We start from the raw sequence: 22831 nt of genomic DNA on the forward strand, positions 1-22831 counted from the left end.
GCCTTCAAGCAACAAGTTAAACTTAAACAACTATTACTTAATTTCTAGTGAGTGTTTTTGTGGCACATTCATCAAACCTCCAAATTATTATATCTATCCTTAATCGGACGTCCTTGAAACTAAAATATTTTCAAATGTTATAAATTGTAAGTGCAACGATTATTTATTATTAATCGAATCCGCTACTATCAAATTTAGTTACAACTTAGAAATATCCCTGGGTATGTATCTTTTTTTAAGCTTCACGCTGTATACCGCACGCAGCAGAGTAGGCAGATGGAACCCGGCAACTCAGTGTTAAAACACTCCGTACCCAATAACACACTTCCGTTCCCCACTACAGGCTACGTTATATCCCGGAATTCATGCGGGATTTACGAGGGGAAACTCGCGTTTGTTATTCGCGCATATGTACCACCTACCCAGACTTTTTTCTAATACATTTTTTGCGAGCATATTGAAACAGAATCACAAAAGATTTAAATTACGATTTATGAAGCGCATAACGGTACCTATATAATCAAGAATAATTATCAATTTCCCTAACCGCACTTATATAATATTAAATAAATATTAATATACGTATGCAAACACTGTGGCGGTCAGTTTAAAATATTCATTTAGCTTCACGCTGTATCCCGCATAAATCACAACAGCAGAGAGGACCTAGAGTATACCTAGACTCAAGTATACCTACTGCTAATCCAAAGGGAAACATAAACATATTCGATTTCCTGTTGCGTGTTGTGTTTACATACATATGTGTCACATTGGCTTTTTATAGTTTCAAGAAGAAAATAGAATGTGTTTATACTAGATTTCTTCTGCCTACCCTGCTGTAGACACCGGTAGAGCAAATTATACGCAATACGTCCGGTTAATATCGGTTGCATGTCCGTCCGTTTGTTACACAATCGTATGAAACGCTCGAACGCTATTCCACAAAAGTTGACTTCATAAGATATTGAAATTGTGAGATAAAATGAGGAATGGAGGGTCTGCGCTGCTTTGTGCGGAACATACCGTGAACCATATAATATATAAACATATTTTAACACTGACAACATCTGAGTGTAAGAGTGTAAGTCGCGATAGCGTTAGTTTGCCAGTTCTGTACCACTTCACCAAAGACAGTACTGTTGATCACATACGAATTATTAACGACGCGACGAAATGAAATCTATACTAATATTATAAAGAGGAAACACAACATAGGTTATAAAAAGTATAAAAAGTAGGGATCCTATAGGGACAATCCTTAGCTCTTTAAATGATATTTTATTTAATACCTGTAAAATACTTTTTAAATTATTAAAATCGGATGTTCTATTCAAAAGATGTAACGAATTTAAAAATTTCAATCTAAAGAAAATAATGGTATAAGGTTAAAGTAATGCCTGACATTAGCGCGTCCGATAAAATAAGATATGTACGTAGATACGAGCATGTGACTATTCAAATTAAAGCTAATCTCACATAAAAGTAAAAGTAAGGTCACGTGCACTGTAAAGCATGGCGCGGACGCGGGCGTCACCACCACCTCAGTGGAGGGGCACGGCCCCCCTCTGTCGTCGTCCACTGCTGGACATAGCATTCTCTAAAAAATCAGCAAATATGAAATCAGTAAAATCCAATGCACTAGCATTGAGATTAATATATATATATATATATGTATATATAAATATAAGACCTGAATATAAACCCACGCCTTTCGGAATTTCCAATGACAAACATATCAATACAGTACAAAGTACAACCCAACTACAGCACCAAATACTATAGAAATTATAGTGTAGAAAAGGTTTTTTATTATTAACCGACTTCTGTAAGAAAAGGAGGTTATCAATGCGACTGTATTTTATTTTATTTTTTTTTTTTTTTTTATGTTTGTTACCTCATAACTTTTGATTGGGTGAACCGATTTTGAAATTTTTTTTTTGTTTGAAAGGTGAAGCTTCCCGAATGGTCCCATTTTTTTTGGTCCATGTCTGACAATGGTATCCATGAGAAAATCACATAAGTCTTAAATTTGCATTAGGCATGTGCGCGACAAATAGACGAATAACTCAATGTCGCGCCAACCGATTTTGATAATTCTTTTTTTATTTGAAAGGATACACTTCAAGGATAATTTGGTGAAAGTTTGGTTAGGTTCCGATTATGGAATCCGGTGAAAATTGAGAAAGTTTGTTTTTTTTTTGGTAAAATATTGATTATATTGTAATAGTTACAAGCAAAAACTTTTTAAATTGATGTCAGAAGTGAAATTCCTCATCGTTGTATTTCTTTTCAACCAACCTCAAAAAAGAGGATGTTCTCATTTTCAACCAACTTCAAAAAGGGGAGATTGAGAATAATATTCGCCCGAATACTTTTTATGTATGTTCTTGTCAATACACCAAAATGTAACTATGCACAAAAATAATACATAATTAAATGAAGTTTTACATAGGACAACCACAACCACTCGTTGACCACCACCATCACCACTCGTTTAAGAACCATCATTTTTAGATACCCATCACTTAAAATCGTGAAATAAATTAATTTTTACCAAAAAAAAACTGACTTCTAACAACGATTTCTTTTATAATTTTGAAGTCAGTGTCAAGCTAATGCTAGAACACCCTTACTACAATATCTAATAACTAAGCCTGCTTGTTTTACTTGGCACCGACTTCAAAATTATAAAATCTTTGTATAATTATTTTTCACTTTTTTGTTCGTTGTTAGAAGTCGGTTTTATTTGTTAAAAAATATTTTTTTTCACTTTATATATCTCTATATATTCTTCTAGTATTCTCATACACGCTATATTTTCTAAGCTAAAAAAATAAAAAAATGCAAATCATCATCAACGAGATGCAAAGCTCACGTGTTCATACTTTGTATTTTATCTTACAATGTCGCTGATATCATTATCCTACATATATACATACATATGTATTGCTAGAAGTGGTATTTATTGCTACAATTGAAAATATATATTATATAATACCGAAGTACAATTTTTTTAAATATAAAATACAAAATAAAATTAAGCTGACGGAGATCGGAGTGTCTTAACACGAGATTTAAATATATTTTGAAAAAATAAATTAATAATAGATATTCATTAGTACAAGTGATTAAATTGTAAGCGATAAGCATCTTGTTATCTGCATAAAGAGCCGTGGGCTCAGTGGGGCCACGGGGAAGATTCGCTTTCAAAACAAATATGTACTTACCAGAACTAAAAACCGTCAGATACAACAGATATAGTTATTTTTAATTTGTTTTTAATTAAAGGCAACACAAAACACTTACACACTTATTATTGAAAGAAAAAGAAATTATATTGTTTTTAGTTTTTTAAAACGTAAAGCTAATAAAATATTCTTTATATTGTTCTTTAAATACAAAGTTAAGTTGTTAGTGTTACAAAGAAATCTAAATAAACCCATATGCGTTAGTGCCGTGCGTTATACCGCGGTCGCGCCGGGCCGAGTGCAAACATTTTTGTACAAAAGCGATGCAAGCGCTTGAAGCTGTATTCATATTTGATTTAGTTTAAAACTGAATAAATATAATAATAAATGAATTAATTTAGGTATGTGCCCTAATATGAATGAATTGGAACATTTAACAATTAATCTTAAATGTATAATGCCTATTTTAGCAAAATATAAAATTTCATATACATTTTTAAATATTTCTTTAGTATCAGGTAGATGGAAAGTAGGACAGTAGGTAGACGGAACCGGAACCTTGTTTCCAGTCACTTCTTAAATCCGAAGTTGGCTTGTGTTCGACCGCAGTATGCCTGATGTGAAGCGGTGATGCACATGGTATTTACCTATGCACTCTATTTTTGAAAACAATATCATAAATCACAAAAAAACTCTGCAACTTTGAAATTAATATGCAAAATATTATAGTGTTACAAAAAAACACCGCTACAGCGCTGACTACTAGCACAGCAGTGTAGACTGCACTACTGTACTGTGCTGGTGGTGTCGTGTGTACACATGACGTAATTGACATTTAATTTATTGTTGTAACTAGTTCCTTCGTCTGTGGGTTAATTAACAAATTACTAGTTTGTTACATAAAAACTGTACGAGACAATAGCTACTACTGTTATATTTGTATTTTAATTACTTTTTTAAGATTCCGTACGTTAAAAAGTAAAGACGGAACCCTTATAGGTGTTTAATGATGGTCGCACGCACACGTATTAAATATATCTAAGGTCCCTTGGAGCACAAAAAAATAACAAGCTTATAACTCAATGAAATCAAAAATACGAGCATATACTTTAGTTTTGCTGCATTTTATATAACTGAGAACTTACAATATAAGTAAAGGAAAAAATCTGAAAAGTAAAAATTTAAAGGTATATTATAGAAAAAAAATCGTTACAACTACTAACTTATATTAAACTAGCGGACCCGGACGCGGCTACGCCTATATAAGAATATTTATTAAATTATTTTCAGTTTTCAACAGAATTAGTAAGAAAATATAAGCTTAAATAATCAAAAAGAATAATAAGTAGTAAGACATTATTAGAAAAAATATCTGAGTTATTGAAAGGAACCAACAAAAGAAGTAAAAGTAACTAAAGGATATTCTTAATATTACAAAAAGTACCTAAAGTTACTCGTGCGTGCGTACATACTCGTAGATACCGACTCTATGAAATAACTAAACATTTTTCTATATTAAATAGGATAATTTTTGCAAGCAATATCAAATAAAATCCCAGGACTAAACTTCACACTATACCAAGAAAAGAAGAAGACAACCAAAATGTAGTTTAAATTAATTATAAACAGTAAATAATTACATAAAATTAACAATAGTTGTAAAATGTATGAAAATTTATAAAACCGTCAACGTCATCTGCCCGTTCGCGTCTGATATACTGAGCCGCCCGTAGGCTAGGTCATTTCCAATCAGTGACATCTCCTTAATTATTTATTAGAATGTTATACAGTAAACTATAATTTATATTATATTAGTATAGATTGTTCAATTTAAACAAAATGACATATGCCATTTTGTAAACTTAATGAAATGAATGAAATGAAATTGGTACAGAAGCCCCGGTGGGCGAGTGCTACATACCGCATATAGCAAAGTGAGTAGAAGGATTTTGGTGTTAAGTAAAACACCCCGCGACAGCGGTTTTGAGACGCGGATCTAAGCTGAAATTAAAAATAATTCATTTCTCCTATGTGGGAATCAAACTCGCTGTGCTACGGTACTCGGTAATCTACTAAGAGATATGTAAAATAGGCACATGTCTTAGATGTGATGATGATTGAAACTTAAGTTTGCGGGTGTAAGGAACACCTACATATTTTCAATTTTCGATTTTTTCTTTGTTCGTATTGTGTTGTATTGTATGATAATTGTAGGTCAACGGGAGCGATTTTGAAATAAATAGTCTTGACAAACGAACAGAACGACGACAAAGTGATCCTATAAAAATTCCGTTGTTTTCCTTTTTAAGGCACGGAACTCCAAAAAGTAGAATATACGTAACATCTAACATATTGCCTTATCATTTAACAATTGCAGAATCATATTTGGCTACTCAAACTCCTATCTCTCCTATATATATAAAACTAGCGGCCCGCTCGCGGTTTCACTCGCGTGAACTATGTTATTGTTAATTTCTGTCTCCATGACCACGTCCTAGTGACGTCTATGTCTCAAAATTTGAGACTCCTAGCATTTGTAGTAACGAAGTTTCATACAAACTTTCGACCCCAAAAACAACCCCTTAGAAGTCGAATATTGCAAATTCCCGTCTAACGCCCAATGTTAATAATGTATCTCCTATCTCCAGTTAACGTCAATCTTGTATTGTCCGACATGTCTATCCAATCACTAACCTGCACGCCATCTTCCATCTCTGTCTATTTCAATCTATGGTTGCAATTTATGGATTAGGATTGATTATTAACATTGGGCGTTAGCGAGCACCTACGTACTATAAGTAACTCCTATGCCAAATTTGAGATTCCTAGCACATGTAGATTCTGAGATTTCGTGATGAGTGAGTGACCTTTCGATTTTATATATATAGATAAACGTATGTAACGTAACGTAGTAGAAGTTGACTCATTGATAATGTCCTATTTCAACTACACTATCAATTTAATTAGTTCATCACATACTTAACTGTAAATACAATATTATTTTGTATTTGTTTATATATTTATATTATTAGCTCCATGCTTTTTATCAACGTAGGTGTCTACATTTTTTTTATATTTACGCTGTATCTCCATAACAGGGTAGGCAGAGCGAACCTGGGGACCTAGTGTTAAGACACTCCCGTTCCCCATTTTCCGCCTAATAGGCATCGTGTGTTGAGTGGCGCAACTCAACGCTGTGGTTTGCCTCGTTACTCGAGCGAAGAAATGAAAATATTAAATAATTCATTTACAAGAAGGGGTATCGAACCCGCAACCTATCGAATTTACAGTTAGACGTTTGTGGTCCTGCGCCACGACGGGCCTCAATATTCAAGCACAACCAACATTACATGGAACCAGAATTATAAATTACGTAAATAAAATTGTAAGATTTTAAAGAAGATGTAAAGTAATGAAATTTAAATTAGCATTATATGTAGGTAGGCATTTACAGAGATTGAATATTTATTTTTATCCATAAAAAATATTAAAAATAAGTTTTCACTTACACTACAATAAAAAGTCTTCGCCACCTAAATTTTATTTGCTATCTGTCACACTTGACAGCTCACAGACCAATAGCGGGAAAATTCAAACATGGCGGCGCGAAGACATTTTATTTATACAATATTAGAGAGACAATAATGGTTGTTGATATTAAATATAAGCTGCGAAATGTAAATAAGATTCTTCATGGTAATTCTCGTCATTATGGGTGTAAGGACAGATTTCAATCGCCTTTGTTAATTTTAAAAAGTTATTTGCGGCGTTGAATTCCGCCCGTCTTATCGCCAAATTTTCAATGTCTTAAATATTTGGCGGTGCATGAAGAATCGAGAGTGTAAGCACTAAGTTCCGTCTGCCATAAAAACATATTTATTTTCATAATAATCTATTCGAACTCGAACTCGTTGCCGAGTTTTGAGTAGTTATTTTCTAAATAATACGTTTTAATTATTTATACTTGTGTACTAATGTTATAGAGAGGTTGTTTGGTCCAACACACTAAGCGTAATAACTAGTGGATCGTATAAATAAGTTTTTGTATAATAAATCATACGAGGAAGGAAATTATATTTAACGTGATATACCCACTCTGCTCTGCTCTGATGTGACCCACTGCACTTGCGATCAGAGTTACCTCCCGCACTTATGTCCGTATTAATGAGCCGCTCTCGCGTCTGAGATTGATCTTGAGATGCCGTACCTGTGCCTACACTGCTATGTGCAGTTATATTAAGTACTCATTCATTTCTAAGAAGGTTCTGCAGCACCAAGGTTAAAAAACAGAAAATACAAGAAACAACGAAGTACAAGTCAAATTCATGATATTTAAATTCTACGTACTATCAAAGTTTTTAGAGTACAATGAGTATATAAATAAATAATCAGTAACAGAAGTATTATACAAAGACATACAGACAGTCGCGTCATTGCACCCGCATTGTCACGTTAAAGACCTCAGCAGCCGAGGGCAGGTCAGTCGTCATGTATTAACATTGTAATTGTATGCAATACCTACTCACTAAATAAAGTTCAAACTGCACCTTCATTCGCGTTAAATACATGCTATAGTAGGGTAGGCAGAGGTAACTTAATGTTAAAACGCTTCGTTCTCCGCTCTCCGCCTAATTATCGTGACATTACGTGTTAAGTGGCGAAACTCAACTCGTCTGGATTTAATAATCATTCAGTACACTGTAATCAGGCTGTAATTTTGTCTATTTGGTTGTTTTAGCTTCAAGCTGTATCCCGCATACAGTAGAACACCCAAGTGGGGATCGATCCCACATCGATCGCACCTCTGTGCCCCCGCGCTGTCCTAGCGCCTCAACTACGTACCTACTACATAGGTACTTTACTTCATATTATGAATCGTATTATATTTAAATAACACAGTATACTCGTATATATATGAATGCGGTTTTCTACATCCGGTGTATAAATTATTTTAACATTAATTAAGTTCTCTTCTTAATTTTCCTAAATTATTATTTTACAGGCCATCGCGTTCGCGATCATCATACAGGCTCAGCAACGCATCGTCGGACTTTCAACGCGACGGCTGTGAGTTCGATTCTTACTCTGGGATTGTCCCGAGTAAGAATCGAACTATCAATAAATCAATTGAATTATTTAAATATTCCTGCTCTGGTTACAAGAACTTACAAGGCACAGCGAGCTGAGTTCCCTCTGCCTAGTAAACTACTAGAAACTTACGCTGCGAACGATATGAACAATTATACGCACCGCTGGCAACTTATCAATCACTCGGCTTCCTGCATCGAAGGTCACGAATATTGTTTACTTTTTACCTATTATTACCTTCGTATTAGTGAATCGTACTTGGTGGTGGTGCAGTGGTGGTGGAGGGACACGTGCGTACCGCGTGCGACTGTAAACGTCACAGTTTGTGGATTCGATTCTAACTCGAGGATATTTAATATTTTCATTTCCTCAAAGCGCGGCGTAGAGTACCGCACTTAACAAGCAATGCCGGTCAGAATTGTGTTTACAGTGTGAAACGGAAGTGTCATAATGGGAACGAATTGTCCTAACACTAGACATCCAGGTTCCCTCTGCACACCATGAAGCTATAGGTACAATACTTATTGAAGACACGTAAACCTACAATATAGTAACTTATCTAAACATATCCATTTGTTTAGGATTATTTGTTAATAGCACCAGCTAGCATTAAGCAGAGCGATATTAAATTCCTACGAACAACGCAGGCACGCGGGCGCGGGCGTGGGCGTTGCGATAGCGCCCACGCTTATTGATCTAGAGAGCGACACTTTTACACTTTTACCTATTTCGTGAGAGTAAGTAGTAGATTATTATTATACACAAGAATAATTGTAATATGCAACCATTTTTAATTAATACAGCTTCACGTTATTACAAAAAAAATCCCGTAACGGGAAACGAACCCCCGCTATTTCGAGTGTATGTATAATGTTTTAAAAAAATATAAATAGTAAATTTATAATCGCCAAGCGCGTGACTGTTAACGCGACAGGTGGTGGGTTCACGGCGTTGTGTTCTGCCACTTCATACGCAATTCTTCCAGGATTTGGCAGAAAGTGGGCAGCGGAGTGTCTTAGCACTAGGCTCTCTCTGCCTACCCTGCGACCAAAAGGCGCGGCTTTTTAGATGGCGAAATTTCGAAACATTCCAATTGTTTCAACAGACTTTTGATATACTATACTATGATTACAATTTGACAGCTGATAAGTGATAAGAATACATCTATTGATATTTGTTTGATAAGCCTACGCCACGATCTGTGGTGGTGCGGCTCGACACCAGAGCGAACAAATGAAAATATAAAATATTTCAAATATAAATAGATAAACACTCGTGTAGTTTAAGCAAATATCATAACCCGAATGAGCGCAGGTCAGATGTGGCTTATCTAAGCGTAAGCAGACAGCTTATGGGTGACCTCACCCGCCCCAATGTTCGAGACATCGCGTAGAGTGGCGGAATTCAATGATACACTTTATCTTTTTACCGCTTCCCAATTCTCCAAAAATATTTATCTATATTTTTTAAATAAATTAAAGTTTTCCACGAGAGCGGACAAAAGGAAATAATTTTACTACAATAGTTTGCCCCAAGTAAGATAAAACCCACAACCACCGCAAAATAGCTCTACTATATATATACATACTATACTCGTATATCTAATTTTATTATACGATTTTATCATGATTGATATACTGGCAGAAGTGTAAAGTTTAAATCCCCTTTCTTTTAATAAAGTATTATTTTTTAAATGTTATTCACCTGATAAATTAAAAACAAATAGTCCATTAGTTTACTACATTTTATAACAAAACGCTGTATCTCGCACGCAGCAGGGTAGCTGAGGGAACCTCGTGCTAAGAGACTCCGTTTCCGCCCACTATCCGCCGAATTCTGGAGGCATTGCGTGTTGAGTGGTGGAACTCAACGCCGCGCTATACGACGATCAAATTAGCTCCATAATATATTTTTAGGCGTTAAAAAATAATAAAAAATAAAAATAGTTCTATTGGTAACTTAGCGGCACTAGCCTCTAAACAAAATCTAGTTTCTATTCGGACAGTTACTTCTTAGTTCTATATTTAGAACCCCGTACAGGTTTATGATTTGAAAGATGGATTTTATCGCTAATAAGGAAAAACGATAACAAGACAAAATGCGGCGGTCTGTTACGACACCTAACACGAAAGTTAGTCGGTGCGTGGGGAATGAAGTGTCTTAAAAGTAGGTACCGCGTGAAGGTATAGTATAATATATAGAAAACAAATGTTATCTTTGAATAACAGAACCGTTATATCAAAATCAATATGTCAATCCCGCTGATAGGCGAAGGATCCTAAAGATTATACAAGAAAATAAAAAAACCCGTTAAGTGCGAGTCGGACTCTTCGAGGCTTCCATACCAATTATAGGTACTAAACTAAAGTATAGTAATTGTTTATTTCTATAAAATACGTATAAATTTTTCGTTTTTCGATTTTCGTTCCTTTATTTACATAGTAAGTTCTCATTTCGTGCCAAATTACATAACTGTCGGACCACGGTAAGTAATCACAATAGACTTTGAGCACACGGCGATGTTGTGACAACAAAATTAACCTAAGGGTTCTATTTTTACCTTCTGAGGTACGGAACCCTAAGAACAAGATGTCTCAAGAAAAATCATGCGACTTCATGGGCCAATTACATTGAAGTGGATATTAAACACTTGACAGCGTTGATAACATGATAACAGGTGATAGTGCGGTGATAACATCGATTGTAATGGAAAACCTAAATTTATATTTTAAATTCTATATTTTCTTATGTTTACTATTTATAGTAAAGCTCGTTTCACGTTGTATCCCGGTGTCTCGCAGTATAGGCAGAGGGACCCTGGAAACCTATTGCTAAACTACTCCGTTCTAATTAAGACACTTCCATTCCCCATTTTCCAGAGGATTTGATTCTGGAGGCATTGTGTGTTGTGTGGCGGAACTCAACGGTGTGCTTTGGCTTCGTTACCAGATCGAGAAAATTCGCGGACCGTAATCAAAAGCTATAGGGTCATTTCCATGCAATACAAATAAAGAAAATAAATCCAAAACACTGACATGTTTATAGTCCTCGATTTTAAGTTTATTATATTTTATAAATTTACATCCCGTTGACATACAATCCTGACGTGCATTTGACCGGTTTGTCTAGCTAGGCTGCAAAATGAATGAATAAAAGAAAAGATGAATATATATTTAATGGGGCCGCTGTAGCGCAGCGGCTCCGCGTTTAATTGTAAGCTCTATGAGTTCGATTCACACTTAGGGACATGTCCCCTTGCTTGCCATGATGTATGCGGGATACAGTGACAAAATATTTGTTGTATTTTATTACTATGTAATAAATATAACATTTACCTAATAAGCATATTTACTGAAAAACAGAAAAATCTTACCCGTGGTCCTCGTCCTCCAGCAGCTGATATTTAATTCCTCGGGAAAGCATTTTGTTACAACAGTGATAGTTTGGACAAAGGTTAACAAATTATCATAATTATAATAACACTTTCACATCACTGCACCACACTTTTATTCACTTTAAAGTTAGATTGTTCAAAAATATATTTTTAATCGCACCAAGAATAGTATTAATATCTAGAGGTGACACAATATCTGGTAATAAACACGGCACACACCCGTAAGGTGTGATGAGTTTGCATTATTATCGATACTTCCACACGGCACATCGAAACTAACTTATTATCTTTTGATGCTAGGAGTCTCAAATGTTGCATGGGCTTTGTATATAGGACGTAGGTGCTCAAATATTAGAACACGAAGTAATTCGCGTAATGCGTATGCGTCTATGACTACTTTGGAGGTTTCCAAGATCATACTTTTTTTTCATATAATACGTTTCTAAAAATATTTTCCTTATCAAAAAAACATTTTAAAACATGTTCGAGGTTTTTCTAATTTATTATTTAAAACTAACGTTCACATTTTTTTAAACTAAATAACTAAAATAAGAATACCAATTCTTTTATTTTATATTCTTTGATATATTTTCTAAAATTCGAATTCGAATTGAAAGTACAAACAATAATGCAGATTCAAACTTCAGTCTTACCGGTGCAAAAAGTTTAAGAAAAACTGAGTGTTCACACTCTCCGACTCTCCTTACTCACTATACGTAATTATACGAATATTTTGTGTGTGTGTGTGTTGTGGGATTAACTAAAGCCACGTATCTGTAGAGCTAAATTGCGTACAAAATTGATAGGGACGTGGTATCAAGATGCTACTGATTATGAAATAAGGGCCCTTGCTCATTATGAAATTAGTATTAATAAAGGTAATATAAAAATAATACTGAAACTCATTTGTTGAATATATATGTAGTTTAAGCTGCAAGTGATATAGAATTTGCTCGGCGCGTTGTTTACTAATAAGCTTTGAAGTATTATATCATTCTTGGCTCCATCATCAGACCAGCTCGATGATACCTTATTATTATATTGTCATCTAAGTTCCGTATAACTGCCAAATTTCATGATGATATAATAACGAGCTCAAGTGCACCAAAATCATTTTCTTAGATTTCATTACAAGTCGCCCTAATAAGAGGATGCCGTATATCGGCACCAAGTTCCTGAGATTAGCGCGTTCAACCAAACAAGCGAAATATAGATATTAGAGATTAGATTGTTCAGTATGAAAGTGGCCCTTATTGACAGATAACTCGGTTGGTCCCGTGTGGAACCGTGCACAAAACAATATGTTATTCACTGATAACATTCATTATCATAAACCTATTTTATAATAATATGTATTTAGCATAGAAAACGTATGTCCTTGACTTGTCTTGTATTTAAGAGGTAGGTGCTTTATTCCTTCTTGTATGTATTTGTACTTCGAATCAAAACAGGGCGAGGATTCGATTTTGTTTTAACTCCCTCCCACTCAACACGCTCAAGGTCTCAAATTACGCCTACTTATGATAAAACATTATTTAAACGTATAGGCATCTAAATATATATTTGTAACTAGGGGGCTTCGCTCCCTGATCGCTTCACAAAACAACCCCCGACTTTTAGTTATTAAAAAATAACAATTTCATAAAACCTATTATTGTTTAAAGTGAAACTTGATAATCTATACTAATATAATAGACTGCCCATCTGACCACCGAACCCACAAACGTCGCGCTTACGGTCAGGCGCCTCCAATATAAAAATATAATTTAAAATGTAAAAAAATGAGTGCATTGCGTAACACAACAACGCGACGACGCGACGGCAGGTGAAAGTGTTACGCTATCGAAACTATAGCAGCGTAAGGCACTCACCGTGAGAATCGAGAATCGAGGTGATCCAAATGAATTATCTTAATATTTTATTGCCTATTTTAATATTCCAATTCCATTTCTCCGTAACCTCTGCCACTTGACACGCAATGCTTCACTAGGTTCCCTCTGCCTACCCCGCTGTGCGAGAGATATCTCGCATTATGAACATATTGATTTTGTAAATAAAATTAATCGTAAGTGAATTTGAAGCCGCACCTCTATGATCTATAAGGCTCTTAGATTAACAAGTAATGTAATGAACTTTCTATGTAAATATTTGAACCAAAAATAATTTAAATAAAAAATATTTTTTTACCTTGAATAGAATCTTGTGTATGATGTTCATATTTTGAACTAAATATAATTCGCAAGGGAAACGAACGAACGGAGGTGACAAACCGCTAAATTCGTATATGTATTGAGAGCGTTGAGTAGAAAGTTTCACAAAAGAACTTTTAACTGTTAAATATATTCATAAATAAAGATATTATAACTTTATCCTCACATTGTTCGCCACTCTCCGCCAAATTCCGGGGGCATTGCGTGTCGTGCTTAGACTCGCACGCTTGTATGTGTGTGTGTATGCGCCACGAGCGACTGGTCTCAACAACATGGAACATTTTTATATGTAAAGATAAGAAATGACGAACTTTGAATTTGAACTCACGACCGATCACTCACAATAGGCATTATTCAACAAGCACAACGACAACTATAAGCTACCGATCTGTATTTATAAGAGAAAATAAATATTTACTCTATGAACAATAGAAGCATTAACACAAAGTCAATATGATAACAAACAACTAACTTATAATTAGCGTTATCACTCAAGAGTGAGTGTGATTGTAAACGGGACGGTTGTAGATTCGATTCCCACACAGGAGAATGAGTTATTTTCATTTCCTCGGTCAAAACGCGACGTCGAGTTTCGTTACTCAACACTCAATGTCTTGAAAATTGAAAGGAAAGCAGGAAATGGAGTGTCTCAACACTGTGTTCCCTCTACTATATGCGGGATACTGAGTCACAAATATAATTATTAATAGATTTTTAAAAGAAAAGATAATTATGGATGTTGCAAGATAACCAGACGAAACCTAATAAATTTATGATGTACAATTTTTTGCATCCTTTGTATTAGAAATGTAGTTTAACTGATTTCTTTTTACCCCACTGTGTCGCAAAGAAAGGTAATATGCACGCTCGGTACCCCAAGACCCCATGAGCCATGACTAACATTACCTTAGCGTCTATATTTGTATGTACTTACCAAATAAAATAGAATTGTACCATAGGCTAACCGGATTCATAACCCACAAATGATATTGAGTGCCTATCTAATAATCTATTTTAGTTATCAGGAATAGGTTGCCTCATATACCTCCCGTCGACTGTAATGCAACGGTAGTGGGTACGATTTCCACTCTGGCGTTTTAATGACTTCCATTTTGGTAACGAGACAGTGTGCGGCGATGAGCTCAACTTTCCCCAATTCATTCAACACGCAATGTCTCGAAATTAGAACGCTTGTTTTTGACGCTACAAACCTGTCAACTTATTACTTAGTAAGAAATTCAAAACATTTTTTCAATAACTTTGTAAATAAAAATCTTATTCTCTTACTCTTTTTTGAAATCTAACAAAAAATATATTAATTATTTTACTTTCTCTAAGATTATATTACTTTTTTGTTCAATATTAGGTATAATTCTTAATATAAATTCTGTTTCCCTTTATTTTATTCTTTTTAGTAGCTGTTGTTACAGAGGCAAGAAGCGGCAACAGAAGTACCTACATCATCTATGCAGCACAGCATGTTTTGTCGCCCAGCCAGAGTCGAGAAATTGATAGTTTTGGTATTATAATGGTTCCTCGAGTGAGGATCGAACCTATATTGGCTTCCTTCTACTAAAGTACCAAACAAATATTATTTGGTAGTTTATTTGTTGGAATAGTGGACTATATGTATACTAGCAGCTAGCTCATTTAGCTAGAGGTCTAAGATATTAATATACAAAAAGGAAATCCACTCACTTTTAAAATTTATAACATCAATACTATTTTTGTGTAATTTTACCATTCTCCTCGTTACTAGTGTTGTCAAAAATCAATATCGTACTAGAACATCGATACTATACCTATTAAACATAGAGTATCGATGTTCTCTTTTATCTTATTTATCTTATTCTAAACAAAACTATAAAACTAAACAAAACTATATACTTATATCATAAACATAAAAAGCTTGTTTAGTTGAACGCTCTCGTCTCAAGAAATATTAGCGTAAATTGAAAAATTATTTAAAGTTTAGATAGATGTGGCGATCTATATTCTGTATTAATTGTATCAACCCGATGTATAAAAAAAGTAAGGATTTAACAATATCTTGTAACATTATCTAATAAAGTAAAAATAAAAATATATGACTAAGTTGTCATTAAAATAGATTGTTTAAACTTTAAACTAAAGGACATAATTTCATTAATCATAACTAAGAAGTTAAAAACCAATGGGCCCGACGTTTATGAGATATCATATAGACAAGCAAACTTACATACAATTTTAAGTGTTATCTCATTAACTATAACACTTTTTTTCATACATATTTTTTTAAAATATATACAATCACCAAATATATGATTAAAAACAATGTTTAAAAAAATCACAGTACACAATCAAACCCAAATGACTAATAAATTCCTAATAAAATTGGCAGACAGAGGGAATACAAAAAAATACACTATTGTATTGTAAGACCTCGTAATATTTCGCAACAAGTGGTTAATTGGAATGAATAACCGACCGCCTTCGCGTAATCGCGACTTAGTACTGACTACACTCTACAGTGGTTTATTTTATACGCGCTTAGTGACGTTACGTAACTTGAGTATCGATACTGGTTCAAAGGGCTTAAATAATCGATATCGATATTTAAAACACCCGTAGCAAAATTTAGATTTTTAGCTTTAGAGTAAATAAACTATAAACTCAAAATAAGCCACACGAAATCCTCTTCACTGTAGGAAAGCTTAATCATGATAATAGATGTAAAAAATAACATAGGATATTCTATTCTTACGTAGAGTTCTTCTTATTTATTTAAATATAAAAATATATATTTTAAATAGGTAGCACGCAATGCCTCTAGAATACGACGGATAGTGCAGAACAGAATTGCCTTATTGGAAACATAGTATTTTAACATTAAATACCCAGGTTCGTTCTGCCTTCCTTAGTATGTGCGGGATACAGAGTAAAGTTAAAAAACCAGATAATTGGTATCTATTTTATTTCGAAACAACACAATATGAGGAACGACATTGAGTTACAGTATTCTTTAGAACAGATAAAAATATGACAAATATCAAGTATTTGCGAGCAAACAAAACTGATGTATTGAGGGTCTACATCACATTTTGTTTTATTTTTATATTTTTTCTTACTTTTAATGTATTTAGATTTCTCAGCGTCTTTTGCCGTAACGTAGTATACTCAGCTCAGCCAGAGCCCTTTTATCTGATACCTCACTTGAACTAGCGGCTATTATATAAAATTTTGCCCCCTTTTAAAGCTATTGTTTTTAATATTTAACAGCAAATCTACAGTTTTCAGATTTTTTCCTGAACTAGTACAAATTGTAGATGATAGCTGCCAATTTTCATAATTCTAGGTAAACTGGAAGTACCATACTAATTTTGATTCCCTTTATAGTGTCGAAGTACACGTTTCTTGCGATATAAACAGCCATATCTTTTTTCATCAGGAAATCACGGGGCTGTAGATCTGAGTATATGGTTTAAATTTCAACTCGATATCTCCAAGCGTTCCTGACATAAAGTGTCCTGGCAGACAGACAGAGAGACGGAAAACAGTATAATCTTATAAGGTTTACTTTTTTCCTTAAAATGTACGGAAAAGAAAACATTTTTAGTACAACTCTATCAATATTATAAGTGAAGTTGTGTAGTTCGTTGTACTTTTACACAGAAGCTACTAAACGGATTCAGTAACATTATAGTAATACATAGCTTGTATATATATATCATAATACCACATAGGCTACTATTTATGTAAACATTTTGGATAATGTAACTTTACACAACAATAGGTATAAGCGAGCGAAGCTGCGTTTAGATCGGTAGTTTGGTAGAAGTCTATGAGAACAATTGACGACCATCGTTTGGTACATTAACCAAACTATCGACAACATAAAAGATCATCACTAGAAACATTACTGTGCAATAAGACCACTTACGATATCTTACACGACCTTAAAAGCTAAAAAAATGAAAGGGGACCTTAATAGACAACTAAATAAAGTTCAAAATTGTTTATTTATAAAGTTGTTATATGATAAATTAACACCATTGTAGCGCAGTGTGAACGTCTGAATGAATTCGGTAGTTTTAAGTTTGAATTTCTTTAAAAAAGTTTATGTAAGTATAACCATAATATAACGCAATGTTTGAGACCAGTCATGGCGCAGGGACACAAGCGCGCGACTGCAAACGCGACGGTAGTGGGTTAGATTCCAACTCGAGGAATGATCTCGCTCTAGTTACGGACGTTGAAGGCGGAATGTAGGGAACGGTAAAGTCAAGTGTCTTAATGGGAACGGAATCTTAAGACTTAAGCTTCTAGGTTCACTGTGCCTGCGCTATTATGTGTACAACATGAAACAAAAAAAAAGAAAGCTTGTCATTTTATTTATTTTATTTAAGTACCTACAGCAAAGGTACCTACTTATGTGTTGTACAGATCTAAAAATCATTCGAGGATTTTTTTTATTTATACATGTTTAAAATATTTATCTTTCCTTTGTTCAATTAGTGGAATTTGTGTTGAAAGTTTCCCCACTATCATGTCATAATATACTCTCCGGAGCTCTACGCCGCGCTGTCTTCTTACTAGAGAGCGGAAATAAAAATAGTATATCGCCGCGGGCTCTCAGGAACCTGTCATCAAATCGGCATAAGAAGACCTATTTAATATTACTTTATCATCTAATTGATATTTATGAGTTCAGACCTGTACCTGGTACCATGCACATACAAACTTAATCAATTAATCTAACAAGAAAAGTTCTTATAGTCGTGTAGATATCACGGCGTGTCGAGATTAATAGAACAATTAATTAACTTTAAGTTAGGATGCGGATGTGTCCTCTATTGACGTGGTAGTCGGTTTCAAATCTTTATTTTTTATTGTTTCACACTTTATCCCTTATGTCTACGGAAGGACAAGCTCGTTTTTTTCTTTAAATTAAGGCTTTTAAAAGTTTTGACAATTTCATCTGGTGACACATTCTTAAACACAAAATTTTGTCTACAACTATTTACATGGGTTTTTAGTATTAATTCTGCTTCCGAAGGAGATGATGGCAGTGAACGTGTTACTTCAGTAGATATATCAGAAAAAAATTTTTGAAAAGTATTTGCCACTTCTAAATCTGAATTTAAGATTATATTATTAACTTTTAATTTAATAGGTTCACTGACAGCTCTAAATCTCCCAGTTACAGTAGTGATAGCATCCCATGTAGCTTTAATTTTATTATTAGAGTTGAAAATTTTTGCTCTTATATGCATAGACTTAGCCTGGACACATACCTTTTTAAATATTTTTGAATAATTTCTAACTTTTAACAAGAACGCCGGATCTTGTTTCCATTGCCTCATATTATATAATTCATATAGTTTATTTCTGCTTCGGTATATACCAACAGTTGCCCAGTCGCTAAAAGTTAACTTCGAGTTTTTATATATCTGTTTAACTTTAAAAATGTTATCAAACTCTGTAGTGAGTAAATTAAAAACTTTACAATATAGCTGATTCGGATTTAATCCGGTTATTTCTAAGTTTGCAATTTTTTCACTCACTTTATTATTAAAAAGATTAATTTTATTTTCAGTAATTGGTCTAATTGATATTTGTTTACGTTCTGCGACTGTTTTCGTGTTTTTTGTCTAAATCGTGTTTTTTGTCTTCTTATAATTCTTTTTATTTATCTATTATACATTTTATTAGTGACTTAAATATAATTAAAATATACTTACAAATCGGGTTTATTTTTTTCCGCCATTTCTGTCGCGTCTCCTGCAACAAAAAAAAAAGATTCCAATAAAAACAAAAAGGCAATATGAAGCACAAATAGCATTAAAAAATGTGACATTTTTTTCCTTTTTTTTCTTCGTTTTATTCTGCATATTGCGTGTTGAATGACGGAACGCAACTGTCTTACCAGTACGAGGACATGATAGAGAGGTAAATAAAGGTACATCTCTATCTGGGAGGATTATTGAGCCATCAGATTAAACCTGTAGAAGGTAAGGTAGAGGTAAGTCTGGTAGGAGTAACGGCCCACGTAAAGGGTCGGATAATAAAAAAATATACATTTACTACATTATTCTTAAAAACATATTTAAATACGTTTCTACTTTAACGTAGCTGAGCGGTACCTTAACTTGGCGCTACCTCTGAAAGGGTCCCACTATCAAGTTAGTAAGTACGCATAGTCTTAACTACATATTTCTACTTTGCTAAAATGATGTAGGTCTTGGGACCTTGAGATCCCAGTCTATTAGGTTTTCGTACGAAATTCCATACAAAGAATTTACTTCACTCGCAGCTTTCTCCACACATAGGATCTTATGAATATTATATATATAATTTTACAGCAGAAGTGAAACAGTTTCACGCTTGCTATGTAGAAGGAATTTAATATGAATACACTCCGTTCCCAACGTACCGCTCTATTTTTTCGAGACATTGACATGTTGCGTGGCGGAACTCAATGCCGTGCTTCGTCTCCTCGAGCGTCGTTACCGAGTGGTGATCAGACCAGCATTAGCAACCGCCGCGTTTTTTCCATATATCCCCATTATAAATAAGTCCTGATAAACGTGTCACACACACACACACAGCGACGAGTGACCGCTGATAAGTGATAGCGCAGCGTGTCGGTTACATTCCAGAAGTGAATCTAGAATAGCCGCCCTGAAGTTACATGTAGATTTGATGTTCAGGTTTTTCCTTACATTTGGCTGTTTTATTCCCGAGCGCGACTGAACAATGCGCAAAAGCTTAGAAAAGCGACTGCAAAATTATAAAATCTTTATAAAAATATTATTTACTTTCGAGTTCGTTGTTTGAAGTCGGTTTTTCTTATTTTTTTAACGTAGTTAACGTTAAAATTTTATGTTTTCTAAAAAAATATTTATATTTTGTTCCCATTGTTTTTATTGTTTGCATTACCAGATAATTAAAAATCACTTCTATACAAAACAGCGAAACTTAAACAAAGTAGGTATATTATGTAAAAAGATTCTGTAAATATCATACATATTAAGAATTAAAACCCCAAAATAATAGAAATAAAAACAGTTCAAAAACTAAAACCCAATAGTGATTATCAGTAATCAAACTCTTAAAATTTCAAACAAGAAAATATTATCACTTGAAATTGTTACGTATAAACTATTATTTTAATATATTTATGATCTTCGAACGTTCAAAATGCTACGGTCTCTGCATACCTCTTGTACCATCTCCACGACATTCATCTTTCTTTCATTCTGTAATCGCCACGTTTCGCTGCCGTTTAACAACGTCGGTATCGACACTGCATTGTGTACGGCGCGCTTTCCGCGTTTTGCCGTCTCATCAAGACAACTAAGGCTACTAACTTTGTTACCATCTATACTGAACAAGGCAGCACGCATTAGTCACCTCTCTCAAAGAAGGGTGCGAAAATAGTGGTGTAAGCCTGAATGCATAAGACAAATATTTGAAAGAAAGGAAGGAAACCGGAATGCAAGATCAGTATAAATTATATATATGGGAAGTATTTTCAGTTGAGACGGACAAAAAGTTACTAGTAAAGTTAAGTGCGTGAGCAGCGGAGTGTCTTAAGCCACACTTGTTTACCTACACTACTACGCGAGATAAAGCTTGAAGCTAAGAAATTATATTTCAAGTTCTCAGCCGTTCAAACCTTCTCAGCAGCTAAGTAATCCCACAACATAGGTACTTAGGTCCCTAGTTCTGCAACATTATCAATAAGATAATATTATATTACATACTAAATTGTTTGATAAGTGTTATGAAACCACTTGACATTATTCGCGAACGGAGGCCGTTGTGGCGCAGGGGCACAAGCGTGCAACTGTAAGCGCGACGGTGATACGGGGCGTTAAGTTCCGACACTTAATGTGAAATGTTTGCAAGAATTGTCTTTATTGGGAACAGTGTAACAGACACTTCTGTTTCCCACTTTCTGCCTAATGCTGGAGGCACTGTGAGTTAAAGAGGGAAAACAAGGAAGCACTTTTGCCTCAGTGCCAGAGCAAAGAAATGATAATATGAATAAAAATAAGTTATTCTCCCGAGTGGTATTCTGACTCACAAATGTCATGATTGCAGTGACATGCTTATGCCCATGTATCACAACTGACCTCATGCATATTTTATGTGGTTTAGTAAAACTTTGAATTTTTTGGTTAAGCTTGATAATTTTGAAATAGAACATGAAGACCATTTGAAGAGTGGCAGAACTCAACACCACATGATGTGTTTCAAGGGTGGGAAGATGATAATAATCCATTCCCCCAAATGGGAATCAAAATTCACAATAATTGTATAATATAAGTAGCATATTATTTTTAGTTACACAATAGTAAAGGTAGAAAAAATTTGGTACTCACTTGAATCCATAGTGCTGAATATATCAAATTATCATCTTCAGATTTCCTGAAATAAATATTCTAATTTTATTTATGAGAAGTAAACCAACCAAACTGAGAAAAATACTTTTATTATACAATTGTAGAATAAATAGATAAACTATTTATCTTCTGTAATCTAAATACTCACTATCACAATTATTTAACAAAATGTTGCACTTTATATTTATCTTAGGCTTTATATGAAAGAAAAAAAAATTGTTTTTCATGAAGGTAGTCAACTATTAATAGATATTAAGACAATTCATAAATGGTCAATTGACCTTATAATAATATAGTTAGATATCTTACAAATTAATAAGCAAATTGCTTAAAACATTCACAAATTTACTAATTTCTATTAATTGAAAGTGTATTAAATTACATAGAATATCGGAATATCCCTTGTTATATGAGTGCCCAGCTATATTTAATTAATTAATACTATGAATCAAATTTGTCCAATGCAATAACAAGAATACATTATACACTTACTGACTTACTTGTAAAAATAAATATTGTTATTGCATTTTAAAACAAGATTAGAAACTAATAACAACTTTTACT

The 22831-nt window shown here is 34.0% G+C and overlaps 1 protein-coding gene across 10 annotated transcripts in view; it reads right to left on the minus strand.

The window, feature by feature from the left end:
• Positions 1 to 22831, minus strand: part of ATP7 (copper-transporting ATPase 1) — a 46723-nt gene that overhangs the window by 23520 nt on the left and 372 nt on the right. For 4 of the 10 annotated variants that reach the window (XM_085203991.1, XM_085203993.1, XM_085203992.1 and 1 more), the window contains exons 2-3: positions 22247 to 22292; positions 19601 to 19640 (exon numbers count right to left, since the gene is read on the minus strand). In XM_085203991.1, the coding sequence (XP_085060117.1) occupies positions 19601 to 19640; positions 22247 to 22256 (50 nt within the window). In that variant the 5' untranslated portion in view covers positions 22257 to 22292. Of the gene's footprint in view, positions 1 to 3227; positions 3370 to 11649; positions 11867 to 12323; positions 12449 to 16215; positions 16377 to 19600; positions 19641 to 22246; positions 22293 to 22831 lie in introns of those variants that run through there. The other 6 variants (XM_085203986.1, XM_085203987.1, XM_085203989.1 and 3 more) reach the window with 6 other exon arrangements.

The sequence above is a fragment of the Heliconius melpomene genome, chromosome 20, assembly GCF_056956725.1.
Source record: "Heliconius melpomene rosina isolate 202511_hmr_F chromosome 20, ASM5695672v1, whole genome shotgun sequence".
Taxonomy (NCBI): domain Eukaryota; kingdom Metazoa; phylum Arthropoda; class Insecta; order Lepidoptera; family Nymphalidae; genus Heliconius; species Heliconius melpomene.